The sequence below is a fragment of the Mytilus californianus genome, unplaced genomic scaffold, assembly GCF_021869535.1.
Source record: "Mytilus californianus isolate M0D057914Y unplaced genomic scaffold, xbMytCali1.0.p SCAF_9, whole genome shotgun sequence".
Lineage (NCBI taxonomy): Eukaryota > Metazoa > Mollusca > Bivalvia > Mytilida > Mytilidae > Mytilus > Mytilus californianus.
In genome coordinates, this window is record NW_026262745.1 from 30,732,638 (window position 1) to 30,745,323 (window position 12,686).

The following is a 12,686-nucleotide window of genomic DNA, read 5'->3' on the forward strand; positions in this document are numbered from 1 at the left end:
AGTAACAACACTTGGTCAGCACCTCATAAGGAACATTCATGCCATGTTTGGTTCCATTCCATTCAGTGGTTTTCTAAATGAAGACATTTGTATGTATTTCCCATAGGGTCCTATGTTAAACTAAGTCCCCCGCTGGCGGCCATCTTGGATGATGGATCGGCTGCAAAGAAACAACACTTGGTCAACACCTTATAAGGAACATTCATGCCATGTTTGGTTTCATTCCATTCAGTGGTTCTCTAAAAGAAGACATTTTTATGTATTTCCCATAGGGTCCTATGTTAAACTAAGTCCCCGCTGGCGGCCATCTTGGATGATGGATCGGCTACAAAGTAACAACACTTGGTCAGCACCTCATAAGGAACATTCATGCCATGTTTGGTTTCAATCCATTCAGTGGTTCTCTAGAAGAAGTTCAAAATGTAAAAAGTTAACGACGACGACGACGGACGACGACGGACGCCGACGGACGACGACGGACGCCGACGGACGACGACGGACGACGGACGCCAAGTGATGAGAATAGCTCACTTGGCCCTTCGGGCCAGGTGAGCTAAAAAAACGACGAAAAGACAAACACTAAATGCATTTTTCATGGACCATTTACTGAAGCTATCGACTATTCTATATAATAGTCACCTGGCTAAAATGTACATATCGATAAAAATTTGACTTTTTCATGATCCATTGAGTTGTTTATTGGTGTGGAGATTGTTATGAGCAGTGACTTTATTCCAAGGATTCATTTTAAACATTTATATATCTGTTTATTATACTGCATTACACATTTTTCAAATTCTAATACAAAAGTAACTTTTAATGCATTTAGCTTCTCCCGGGAAAACAAAGGAATTTGATGATTTCTATAAAAGTAGGTAGTTATGTATGTGTGAGGCATAATTTCTGAGCTCTAATCATAGCTTACCTAGTTTTCATTTCAATTAGGTCACAGCGATTGTGATGCGTCCTTTAAACAAGTGACCTCGATAGGGTTTACAAATTGGACTATTACCCAGTTGCTAGCCAGATGTTATTGGTTACCTTTATGATAAAAGATTTGGAATATAATAAGTGAAATGGGTAAAAAAAAAACCTCAATGAGACCAGAAAAAGACATTTACATTTACCACATTCGCATTCTATAGTTATATCAGAGCAGTTATTAATCTGTACTTATATGATAAGATAATACTAACTTTCGTTTTAAATACTTATTCATTCATTAGAAGAGCACACGTAAACTGAAAAAGTTAAATTACCTTTTTACCACGTGATTGCTTTTGAAAGAAGTGTAAGATCATTTATCATGTCATTTAAACAAACTTCAGATTTATATAAAGGTATACAATAAATCTAAATACATACACAGCATATTCCAAAACAAATATAGAATGGGCTAGACATATTACATGATCGCTCATTTAACGTGTACTTAGCTTTATCTTTTTACTGTATCAGGTGATATAGACATTTCAAACCAATAATAATATTTACACGATTAATGAAGGATGTATGAAATATGCAATTGCAATAATTTTTAATTCATATCAAAATGGATTTTAATCAAGAGTGTTCAGCAAAATTGGTCGCCAAAACAGATGCATGTACAAACTGCTATTCAAAAATTTGTGATACTTGTCAGATACGTGAGGATTTTTTGTTTCAAGAAAGATCTACGAGATCCCATAGATCTGAACTTTTTGTTGATGAGATATATACATGCAACAAATGTGATCAAACATGGATGGATTTATTATCATATTGTGTTACATGTAGTCGATTGGTTTGTAGGTCATTCAAGGATAAACATGACGATTGTGATAAACACTATGGCCTCATGGAAAGTGATATCCGGAAGAGAAGAAATCTTGTCGAAACTGAAAAAGAAATTGAACAGTTTGCTTTAAATTTAGATAAAAAACGGAATGACTTAAGAGAAATATGCGAGAAATATCGAAATTCAAGTTTTCTTGCAACTCTCAAGAGTTCGGTAGGCTCCATCGTTTCTAAATGGGAAGATACGATAAATTCCTATGCTCGGGATTCGGAAATTTTGAAATCTCAGATGTCCAGCTTTGATCACAATATAATCCGACAAAATGAATCTTTTCAAGATTTAAAAGACAAAATGCAACACATAAGAAGTAAAATAACATTCCCAGTTGAATTTTTACAAGAATTAAGCGAATGGGAAAAGGCATTCCTTAAACTCACAAACATTCACACACGTTTTGATCTATCTGCACTCAAAAATACACCGGTGATTAATGTTGTCTGCAGACCTGAACAGTTGGATCAGTATATTATCCACGATATACTTGGAATTCAAAAGTAAGTTCATCTTCACAAGTAATAATACTTCTTGCTACGCACAGACCATTTACTACCACTGCTCGGCCTGAAATGATCTTTCGATGAAAAACATGGCTGTCATATGTAATTGTTGATTTTGATAGGTCATTTTTCAATTCTACTTCATTTCTTATAATTTTTCAAAGGAATTGGGACTCAAAAAAGTTTCGTCGTATCATGCAGTTGTGGCAGCCACGATGTCTTAAATATCACATTTTAAAGATTGTGTATGAAATTACAAGCGTATTTCCAATCTTTTATAAACTTAAAGATCACTCAGCCGTACTCGATTCTTGATACTTGATTCTGAATGGTATAGATTTTCATTTGTTTTTTATTCTTCGAACTTACCTTGGCAGCAATATATCAACTTCACCCGCGTATTGAGTATACATTTCTCAACTCAGACGATATTCAAGAGTTTGCAGCTACTACTCAAACTTTGTAAAACCTCATGGATGTCTGAGAAAATTATTAATGACCCAGGGTTTTGTCAAAGAACGTCTCGTCCTGTTTCTCAAAATTTCATCGGAAAGAACCAAGATGTAACATGAGGTTCGATTCGGACGCAATAGGTTTTTGCAATGTTGTTTTCATTTTGTTTACTCTTGTATTTATATTTCGCTTACTTTGTAGTTTATCAAAAAAGAGTATACTATTTATAGTTTTTGCTATATATATATATCTACTTCAAAACTTTTTTTATCGACGTCTTTATAAATATACTGTCAACTAAAAACACTTTTTTGTCAAAGGAGTAGGTCCGGTAAATGCTTATTTTGGACTAAAATTTGAAGTACATTTGATGAAAAAATTTTGACATTCCTTAAACACTTTAGTGTCTACTTCAGTCGATTCAAATAATTTATGTAAAAAAAACCTAATTTGGTCATTAAAGACACTCAAAAACTAGCTGGAAAAAAATCTATCAAATATGACATAGAATGTCACTTTTCAGATGGTTTTTGTCAAAAATGTATGTGGCCGCATTTGTGTCCAGTCTCATCCTTTATATATATATGTGTTTGATCATCTAATACAACCAGCTTTAAAAATTAAGACTGAACACAAGTACGACCACTTTCATTTTAGACAAAATACGTCTAAAATTAGCACAAAAATTCTAAAATTCGTTAGATGTGTATGAGCTTCTGATTTTGCCATTTGATTAGGGACTTTCCCTTTTTAAATTTCTCGGAGTTCGGTATTTTTTGTTAATTTACTTTTTATGCTAAAATTGTGAAGATTTTAGTAAATTTTTTGTTAAGTAATGATGTTAGTTCCTGACGCATTGTATTGTAAAAAAACAACCAATATGTATGTGACAAAAGTATTGTTCTTCCAAAAAATAACTAAAAGTTAACATTTTAAACTTATTTGTAAAAATGCTATATTTTTGGGGTCAAAAATGGGTCTTACCGGGCCTACTCCTTTGCTATCAACTTTTTTGTTGGTGTCTTTGTTGGATTTATTTGTATGTTTGTTTGAATTTCGTGGTCAATATTTTTGTGATACACTGTATATGTTTAAAAGTTTTGGCTAATTGATCCCAAATTGGCAATTATTGTCACAGTTACCTATTATGTATTTTTGGGTTGCTTACTCAATGTTGTCAATATAAGTGAACTATAGACATTCATACAAGGGTGAGGTTTTGCTAGCTATAAAACCAGATTCAACCCACGATGTTTCTTCGAAAAATACCGATACCAGATTAGGAATATGACAGTTGTTTTCCACTCGTTCCGTTGGTTGATAACGTTTGATTTTTTTAGTTTTTATTACTTCCACTTTATGAATCTACCTTAGAGCTCGGAATTTTTGTTATGCATTGTACATATGTTACAAGGCAAAACATTCCAATTGTAAAAGGCTGGGGATTGAAAGGTAACTATAACAAAAAACGAATTCTCTTCGGATTGAACGACCACTATTATATAGAGATCACACAGACATGTAAATTATACTGTGCCATCCTGAACCAAACATACCAGAAATAGTATAAGGAAGTTCATTCATAGAAACATTTTACCTAATTACCATTTAATGGAATAAATAGGATAATTTCCACTCTCTTGACACGAGACCAAATACAATGTAGATGTCAAGACGTCCAATATAGTCCTTATCAGACGCATAATGATTTGGTGATTTGCAGTAAAGTGATCATTTTTTTCAGTGAGCTTAATTCCGTTCGATTCTGAGTTGCAAAGAACTTAAAAGGAAAATTCCTGTAAAAGCCCAGCCAATTGCAATCAAACTTTACCATATCGAAAAGTAATAACATGGCCAAAGAGTAAATATTTCTTATATTCTAATCCTTGGTAGGTCTTATGAATGTCCATTACAATCGATGGTTTCAAACTCTCGTCCTAATGACTTATTAAGCTGTGTTAAGCTGTACAGGTTTTTTGACAATTTATTAAAAAAGTTGATGACCACGAAAATGTAGATTATACGTTTTGTAACAACTGCAAGTGTATAGTTCAAATAGGTAACAGTTGACATAGTGCCACTAAATATCTCATTTTTATCAGGAAATTAAAATTCATTCTTCACAGAAACAGTCTTAATAAGATATTTTGCATACACACCACTTGTAGAATATGCATGCGAGCTATATGATATGTGCTGCACGAAGGATTCTGAAAAAAATGAGCGCTTGCAGCTTAAGCAAGCCGGAGACGATATGCATCAAAGAATCACTATCTTTTTTTTAAACTGTATGGGTAACTTTAACTTCTAGAGGAAAGCACGTAAATTATGTTTATGTCATAAAATACACAATAATAATGTTCCAGAATACCTTATAGAGGGTAAATAGATTATCCAGGTTTTATGATACAATAAACTGTTCTCACCATAGAGTACCGAGACATCGATTTGACATATTTTCTAAACTATTCTTCTCTTCTTGAATTCGTGCATGGCATTTAGTGGCGTTAGATATCAGATCAATTCAGTAATCTCCAAATATCAAATATTACCATCCGAAGAAATGACCCTTTCATGTTGATACATAAATTTTGCCTTACTGGAAATAGAACAGAAACATATTGCATATAAAGTTGCAGCGCAGATGTAGTCCAATAAATGCTGATTTATACATATTTAATTTGGGAACTGAGCCAAGTTGTGCTTGAAGGTGTCCATTGGATTAAATCCATTGTCTTTCTTAAGTTGTCCACTAGAAATGAACTTTAAATTAGCTTTTGGAAAATGTCAACACCTAGATGTTATAACCATATAAAACATCGTATTTAGAACGGAAGAAATTGATGTTGAACAAAACACAATGCTTAAAAATATTCATAATCATCAATCCCATACAAAACTATTTTTTTTAATATAATAATGTTCAGGCTAGTTTCTGGTTTCATCTTACATTCATGAGGAATGTTCAAACTAAAAGAAAAAGATTTGTTTATATCTGAATACGACAAAAAGGGATATATAAATAATAGCCAAATTCATTCAGGTAAACTTTTCCTTAAACAGTTTTTAATAATTTCCACATTTACCAATGGGTAATTTACGAAACGTATTTAATTAATCATTTCAGATTGAAGCACCGAATTCTGAGCTTATGATATTAACTATCCACAACATGTTGTCCTGATGGATACTGTTTACGAAAGAATGTGTCGTATTGAAATTCGCACTAGACGCCTTTTATTGGGTTGTAAAAAAATACCTTTTAGCTGGATAACTAGGATGTTTCTTTATTCATGTTTTCTTACGTCAATTTGTCATATTTCACTTAACACTTCATATGTCGTTTTATATTTTAGAACAAATACTGCATAAAATGTACCTGGATAGTTGTAACATTTAAAACGAAATGTTTACTGAAAACAATTTGCAGTTAGATCTAAACATGAACACTTAGATGTTTTTTATGGTTGTTGGGTAGTTGACACAATGACAAACAATAAATATTTTTTCTCAATAATAAGAATACAGTATTATTAATGTAAAATAAAATCAAATAAGTATGTCATTATATCTATATCTACTGGATTACTTAGAACTTTTCTCGCTAACAATAAAGTGATTTTATGTACATAGTGTACCTTATACACATCTTTAAACTATTGCTTATAGATGTATATATAGTTAATTTTTGATACATGTACATTGTTGTAACTAAAGATGTATCTGAAATATTCAAACTGTAACAGACATATAATTCATTGGTGGTATTGACAATTTAGGAGTTCAGCCTACTAGTAATAAATGCCATCGGTAATATTGATAATTTTAGAAGTACAACCTATCATAAATTAATTACATTTGTCATGATGATAGGTTATAAATTCAACAATTTACCACGGTTATTTGGGGAAAACAATATTCAGTTAACATTCAACATTGTTAATTAAAATAGATGAGCGTAAGTACTAGTAGTGGTGAATAGTGATATGATATCTAAGTGTTATAGATTATAAGGTATTATCTGTTTACAGAGATCCTTGTAGAGGTGGAAGCTGTCACTCCAGTGAATCACAGGAGACTCCCATATGTTCTGGCTTATCGGTTGGTATTCCTGTTGGTCTTCACACAGGGAGCCTTATGGGAACTGCACAGTAGGTATTTAAACCTTTGCATCAGGTCATTAATTTTGTGAGTGTAAAAACTGAAAATCTCAATAGTAACTTTTAATGGTCCATATCTCAGCAGACTGAGCTGAACAATTAAAAGTACTTAAAACTTAAACAAAATTTTGCAAAAGCGTCGCAAACTACGTGTTTACAAACCCTAACTGTATAATACGGGTTATAATCAAATAAGAATTTTGCTGGTAGACGTGTCGTCCACAAGGGTATGAACACCCCAGTAGTAAGCACTTTTGTGTTTGTATGAACTGTCGTTGATTATTTCTTTACATTAAACTGTTTATTAAAAGTTGAATTTTTCGAGACACTAAGATTTGTCCTACCCAACAATCATTGATGGCCTTAGCTATTTTTAGCACAACATTTTACGGACTTTTTGTTTTCAAAGCTCCTTAAATTCGTACTTCGATTTATTTTTATGATTCGATTCAAGTGACACTGATGGGTCTGATGTAGACGAGACCCGCGTCTGGCAGCGTACAAAAAAAAGTAAAATAACAAAAAATACATAACTTCAAGGAAAATATCAAAACGGAAAGTCCCTTAACAAATGGCAAAGACCTAAAGCTAAAACAAATCAAACCAATGGAAAACAACTGTCATATTCCTGACTTGGTACAGGCATTTCCTTATGTAGAAAATGGTGGATTAAACCTGGTCATATAGCTAGCTAAACCTCTCACTTGTATGACAGTCGCATAATAGGTAGAAATATCAAAAATTGGGGTACAGCGGTCAACATTGTGTAATATTCTTAATCACTATATAAAAAAAACAACTATGTAAACAACAACAAAAATGGCACGACGACACTCTATAGACAAAGTATATAAGCAAAAATGAAAGACATGAATACAAAAAATGACCATAGCTCAATAATACAATGACAGGATGTATAAATACCGAGCCACGCCAGAATGATAGTACATGTACTAAAAATGGACTAAACAGTAAAGATTATAATCATAAGGTTGGTATCTTTGATGTGTGTGTTTATCCGCCATAAATATTCTTTTCAACGTCCTCATTGGTGGGCTGATTTAGATTTATATTGAAGAAAAAAAGTGAGATTCATTATGTTGCCCAAAACTTTTATTTTATATTATAGTTGAATTTCAAATTGGTTAAAATTAAAGATCTGAGACCGTAAGACCGTAATAACTTATTGTAAACTAAAATGAGTTGATACACAGACTAATCGTACACACCCGACCTTGTTAAATATGGAGATATATTGTGCATATATACATTATGTATTTTATTGTATTTTTCAGATTAGAGACAGCTCAAAAGAGTAAAACATTGCCACATTTATATAAGAAGTGTGATCCATATCAACTGCATCTGTAAGTAGTTAATGTAATAACAGAGATTCTGTTTGATGGAGTGTACAAACTGCTGGGAGATTACAATGTTCATAGTTAAGGCGGAGTTTTGGCAGCTTAATGAACAAACTGTTATATTTCCGTGAAAATTAAGTATGGAATTATGGGTATATGATTTAGCGTTTAAATGAATATCAGAATTCAAATTTATGATAAAATGGCAAGATTAATTTTCATCTGTATTTAGGATTATTTTATCTAACCTACACCTGATTCATGGGATTCATCTTTCAACTTGGAAGGACGAATTTACTATAAACTGTATTATGTGGACAATTATATTGAATAAATGGTATGTTAACATTTAATCTAAGGGTATGTAGTTCGTTCGGCTATTTGGAGCTGCAATATTGGGAATATACGGAAATATTACTTGGTTTTGCTTTATGCAACTTTTGTGATATAGTTTGTTTAGTATTCTAGTAAACCCGTTGCAAAAAGTAAAAGAGCAAAAATACCGAACTCCAAGGAAAATTCAAAACGGAAAGTCCTTTATCAAATGGCAAAATAAAAAAACTCAAACATATCAAACAAATGGAACACAACTGTAATATTCCTGACTTGACTTGGTACAGACATTTCCTTATGTAGAAAATGGTGGAATAAAACAGGTTTTACAGCTAGCAAAACCTCTTACTTGTATGACAGTCTAAAAATTATAATAAACTAAAAGTATAGGAGATCAAATTCAGTTGTGGTTGATGAACTTAATTTAATATCAGATATACATGTACACATTTAATAAAAAAAATGTCTTCCGTCAATATTTAGTTAAGTTCTGAAGGGTATATCAGCGTCATACTATCAATCAGTTGTATTTGCATTCATTTGTTGTATCACGAATCTTCAATCTGAATAAAAAGCCTGGTATCATCATGATCATTGGTGGTTTTATTTTTGTCAAACTTACTGGTGTAATACCACCAAATCATAATACGTCTCATCCGGTTGTATACGAAAAAGGGTCGAAAAAAAAAATATTCCCTTGAATTTGACAGTTGTAAATTAATCCTACATTTCATTGCAGTAAAAATTTTCTGAGTCATAAACACATGTCTTGGGTGCTTTAAGGCACCTTTTTTTTCTGGTGTTTCTATAGAACATTTTGGAAACTTGAGGTAACATGGTCAATAAAGCTTGTACACATGAAAATAAAGGGTGAACATTTGATTAGTTAACTTCCAGTGATGATTATTTTCTAGTATGCAGTGAAATGTTATGTGAAATTTTGTCTATAGTACTGGACAGGATAAAACTTTGCTCATGTCAAGTATTTCTTTATTTGAAACAGAGATAAATTCTTAACAAAGACTAATAGGGGAAAACAATGTTGGTATTACTCTTGCTGAAACACGACAAATGAATAAAATGTGGATGCGCAAGATAACACCAACTATGAATAGACATTGCTAGAATTTCTATGTATTTAATATTTTTCAATGTATTTCAGATTAGAAACAGAGATTAAATCAAAAGACTATTCTATACGAAAGCTGAAGTTAGATCGAGAAACCCAGAAAAAACACCTCTATTTGTTAAAGAATAGTCGTAATTCAGCTGAAAAGAAAATGAAAGAAATAACAAATAAGTAAGATTCATCAGTTTAAAGAATTTCCTTTCAACAAACAAACATCTATCTTGTCACTTAACACATTAAATTTTCAAGCCAAATCTTAAAGCTGAGTGTATTAATATTTCCTTCTCTGAATTCGGTCTGCCAGTATTTCTTTGAAGTAAAAATATATATACGTCCGATATGAAGTAAAAGAGCCTCAAACAAAACTGAAACGATTGACAATTTATAAGGAATCTTAACTTATAAGTCTAATAAATTAGAAATTGTAAATCAGAAATGAAAACCCAATTGCCCAGATGGAAAAACAAACCACAAAATATGACAACAAATAAATTAGAAAAACATGCAAAGCTTAAACACTGTAGTTCTTGCTTTGTTGAAGACCGCATTTAGAATTGTAGAAGTTTTTTTTCTACATTTTTCTTCACAACTTTTTTTCATAAACTTTAGACGTTGTAGATTGTACCCACATTAAATATAATGTTCTAAAGCCTGTGTTTTAAAACGACAATTATTTTGATGTGTTCATAGTCTGCCATTGGTGGTGATACTCAGTAACTTGACCACACATAGAACAAAACCGTAAAAATATGTGTAACAGATACCCCCGTGTCTAGTTGAAAGTATTGCCATCATCATTGTCTTAGATGGGTCTCACAAGTACTATATTAAATGGAAATTGAGGTGAAGAACGATCCAGGAGTAGTTATGTTTATGATCATGTGAATGATCCAGGAGTAAGTGGCAATGTGTATGGCCATGTTAATAATACAGTGGTGGCAATATTTATGATTAAGTTGATGATTTAGGGGTATAAATGTTTATGATGAATATGTGTGCATCACTTACTTATTGTATATAATTGAAACAATTAAGGTTTGAAGTGGAGTTACAGAGAAAAGACCAATTGCACAAAGAAGAATTACAAACTGTTATCAATCATAAAATTCAACTGGAAGAGGATCTTCGAGAAGTAAAAACTAAAATGGAACATAAATTAAAAACTAAAGAAAAAGAATATGAGGATTTAAATGCAAGGTATTTATATTTTATAATTGCTTGTCCTTTTTAAATGAGATGTAAGAGTGAGAATGAAACTGTGTGTCTCATTAAGCAAACAGCTCATTTGAAGTAATCATATTCGGTTGTGCGAGACATTCCTTAATTGTCAGAAACGACTATGCTGAAGAGATGCATACATTACTCACTTAAAAATAAAAAAGGAGCAAGAATTCATGACGTTGCATTCTCTTTCAGTAATCTATAGAATCTTTATTTCTAGACAAGGAAAATATATCCATGACATGGAGTCAGAAATTGAGTTCCTGAAGTTGGAAGCACAGAAAACGGAAGACGCTTCTAAAAAAGCTGCAAATGATGCCGTTAATGAAAATCAGAAAGCAGAGGAAAGAATTAAACAGTAAATTTAGATAGTTTTCCAAATTAATGTTTACGCTGTTGTATTATATTTATTGAACAGAAAATTCATAATCATATTTTTTTTAATCATCTTTTAAAAAGACAAAAAGCATTAAGAATTTTAGATATTTATGTGGACGAAAAATCCAGCTTAAAAGCGGCACATCGATACAATATTGGAAAGTTACATTAGCATTTCGTGTAGCATACACATTTTTGACAATACATTCTGAAAGATTGGTTAAAAGTTTACCTTTATTTCTCGTTATTAATATTACACAAAACACTACTTTTTGACTGCAATAAGATTTCTAAATCATATGCTTTTTCTTAATTTGGATAAAATCTATTTAAGGTATATAGAACTTGTTGAAATAAAAAAGCTCCAAATAGAAGGATTAGAAGACCATGTAGATTTGCTTAAAAGAGGCTCACATAAAATCACGTAAGATGAAATAAATTTGTATAGAGGTTCTATAGTTCATTTTTAAACATATGAAAATATAAAAGATATGGTACGATCCTCAACAATGAGCAAAACTCATACTGCATAACATGCAATAAAAGGCCCTGACATGACAAATGTAAACAATCCAAACTACGATGCACAAAACAAAACACGAAACAAAAATATGATATACAGCAATAAACGACAAGTATTTAAAATGAAAGTAGATGAGAAATTGTCGTCATTCGTGTTGATATGTAGTTAAATAAATCATTTAGGAATTAAACAAAAGCTAAGACGATGTATAAGGAATATTGTTTTTATGAGTTAATAACTCATATTTTATATTTATGTTTAAGTTCCTTGTATATATTATTATTTTTTTATCATCATATTTTAAGCAAAGAAACAGAAGAAGAAAATCAACGAATAAAGGCAAAGCTACAAAAAGTTAAACACATGTTTAATGAATGGACAAAATCAAGCTCTAGGTTATACTTAATTGTTAAATATATTTTCAAACATATTAAAGAAAAAAAATGATATGACTCATATAAAATGTAAGGATTGAGCTAACGCTTCGCAAGAAGAAAGATAAATCATCATTCCTCTTATTATTCATCAAGTATGAATTATTTCAAAGACAAAACAAAAGTTTTCTAAATAACAAGAATTATAAGAACCAAAATAGTTATAAATATCAACATTTTTAAATCTCATACTGATAGAGCCTAAACTTATTAAACTTAGGGCAGACATCATTTATGTTCAGTTATCATCGAGGCATATGTCTTTTTAATCAATGTTGACTTATTGGTTCACTTATATAGAAATATGCTATTAAGACTCTTAAACTTTTTTCCTATATAGATTTTAATGTTCAAAAGAAA

At 31.4% G+C, this 12,686-nt stretch overlaps 1 protein-coding gene across 3 annotated transcripts in view; it reads left to right on the top strand.

Annotated features, from left to right (window-relative positions):
* Nucleotides 1-1,330: 1,330 nt before the first annotated feature.
* The window catches only part of LOC127715973 (uncharacterized), a 258,290-nt gene continuing 246,934 nt past the window's right edge, over nucleotides 1,331-12,686 (top strand). The window contains exons 1-8 of one of the 3 annotated variants that reach the window (XM_052222076.1): nucleotides 1,334-2,331; nucleotides 6,819-6,938; nucleotides 8,243-8,314; nucleotides 9,804-9,941; nucleotides 10,806-10,967; nucleotides 11,212-11,349; nucleotides 11,704-11,793; nucleotides 12,198-12,287. In XM_052222076.1, coding sequence (XP_052078036.1) covers nucleotides 1,553-2,331; nucleotides 6,819-6,938; nucleotides 8,243-8,314; nucleotides 9,804-9,941; nucleotides 10,806-10,967; nucleotides 11,212-11,349; nucleotides 11,704-11,793; nucleotides 12,198-12,287 — 1,589 coding nt within the window. In that variant the 5' untranslated portion in view covers nucleotides 1,334-1,552. Of the gene's footprint in view, nucleotides 2,332-6,818; nucleotides 6,939-8,242; nucleotides 8,315-9,803; nucleotides 9,942-10,805; nucleotides 10,968-11,211; nucleotides 11,350-11,703; nucleotides 11,794-12,197; nucleotides 12,288-12,686 lie in introns of all 3 variants that reach the window. The other 2 variants (XM_052222077.1, XM_052222075.1) reach the window with 2 other exon arrangements.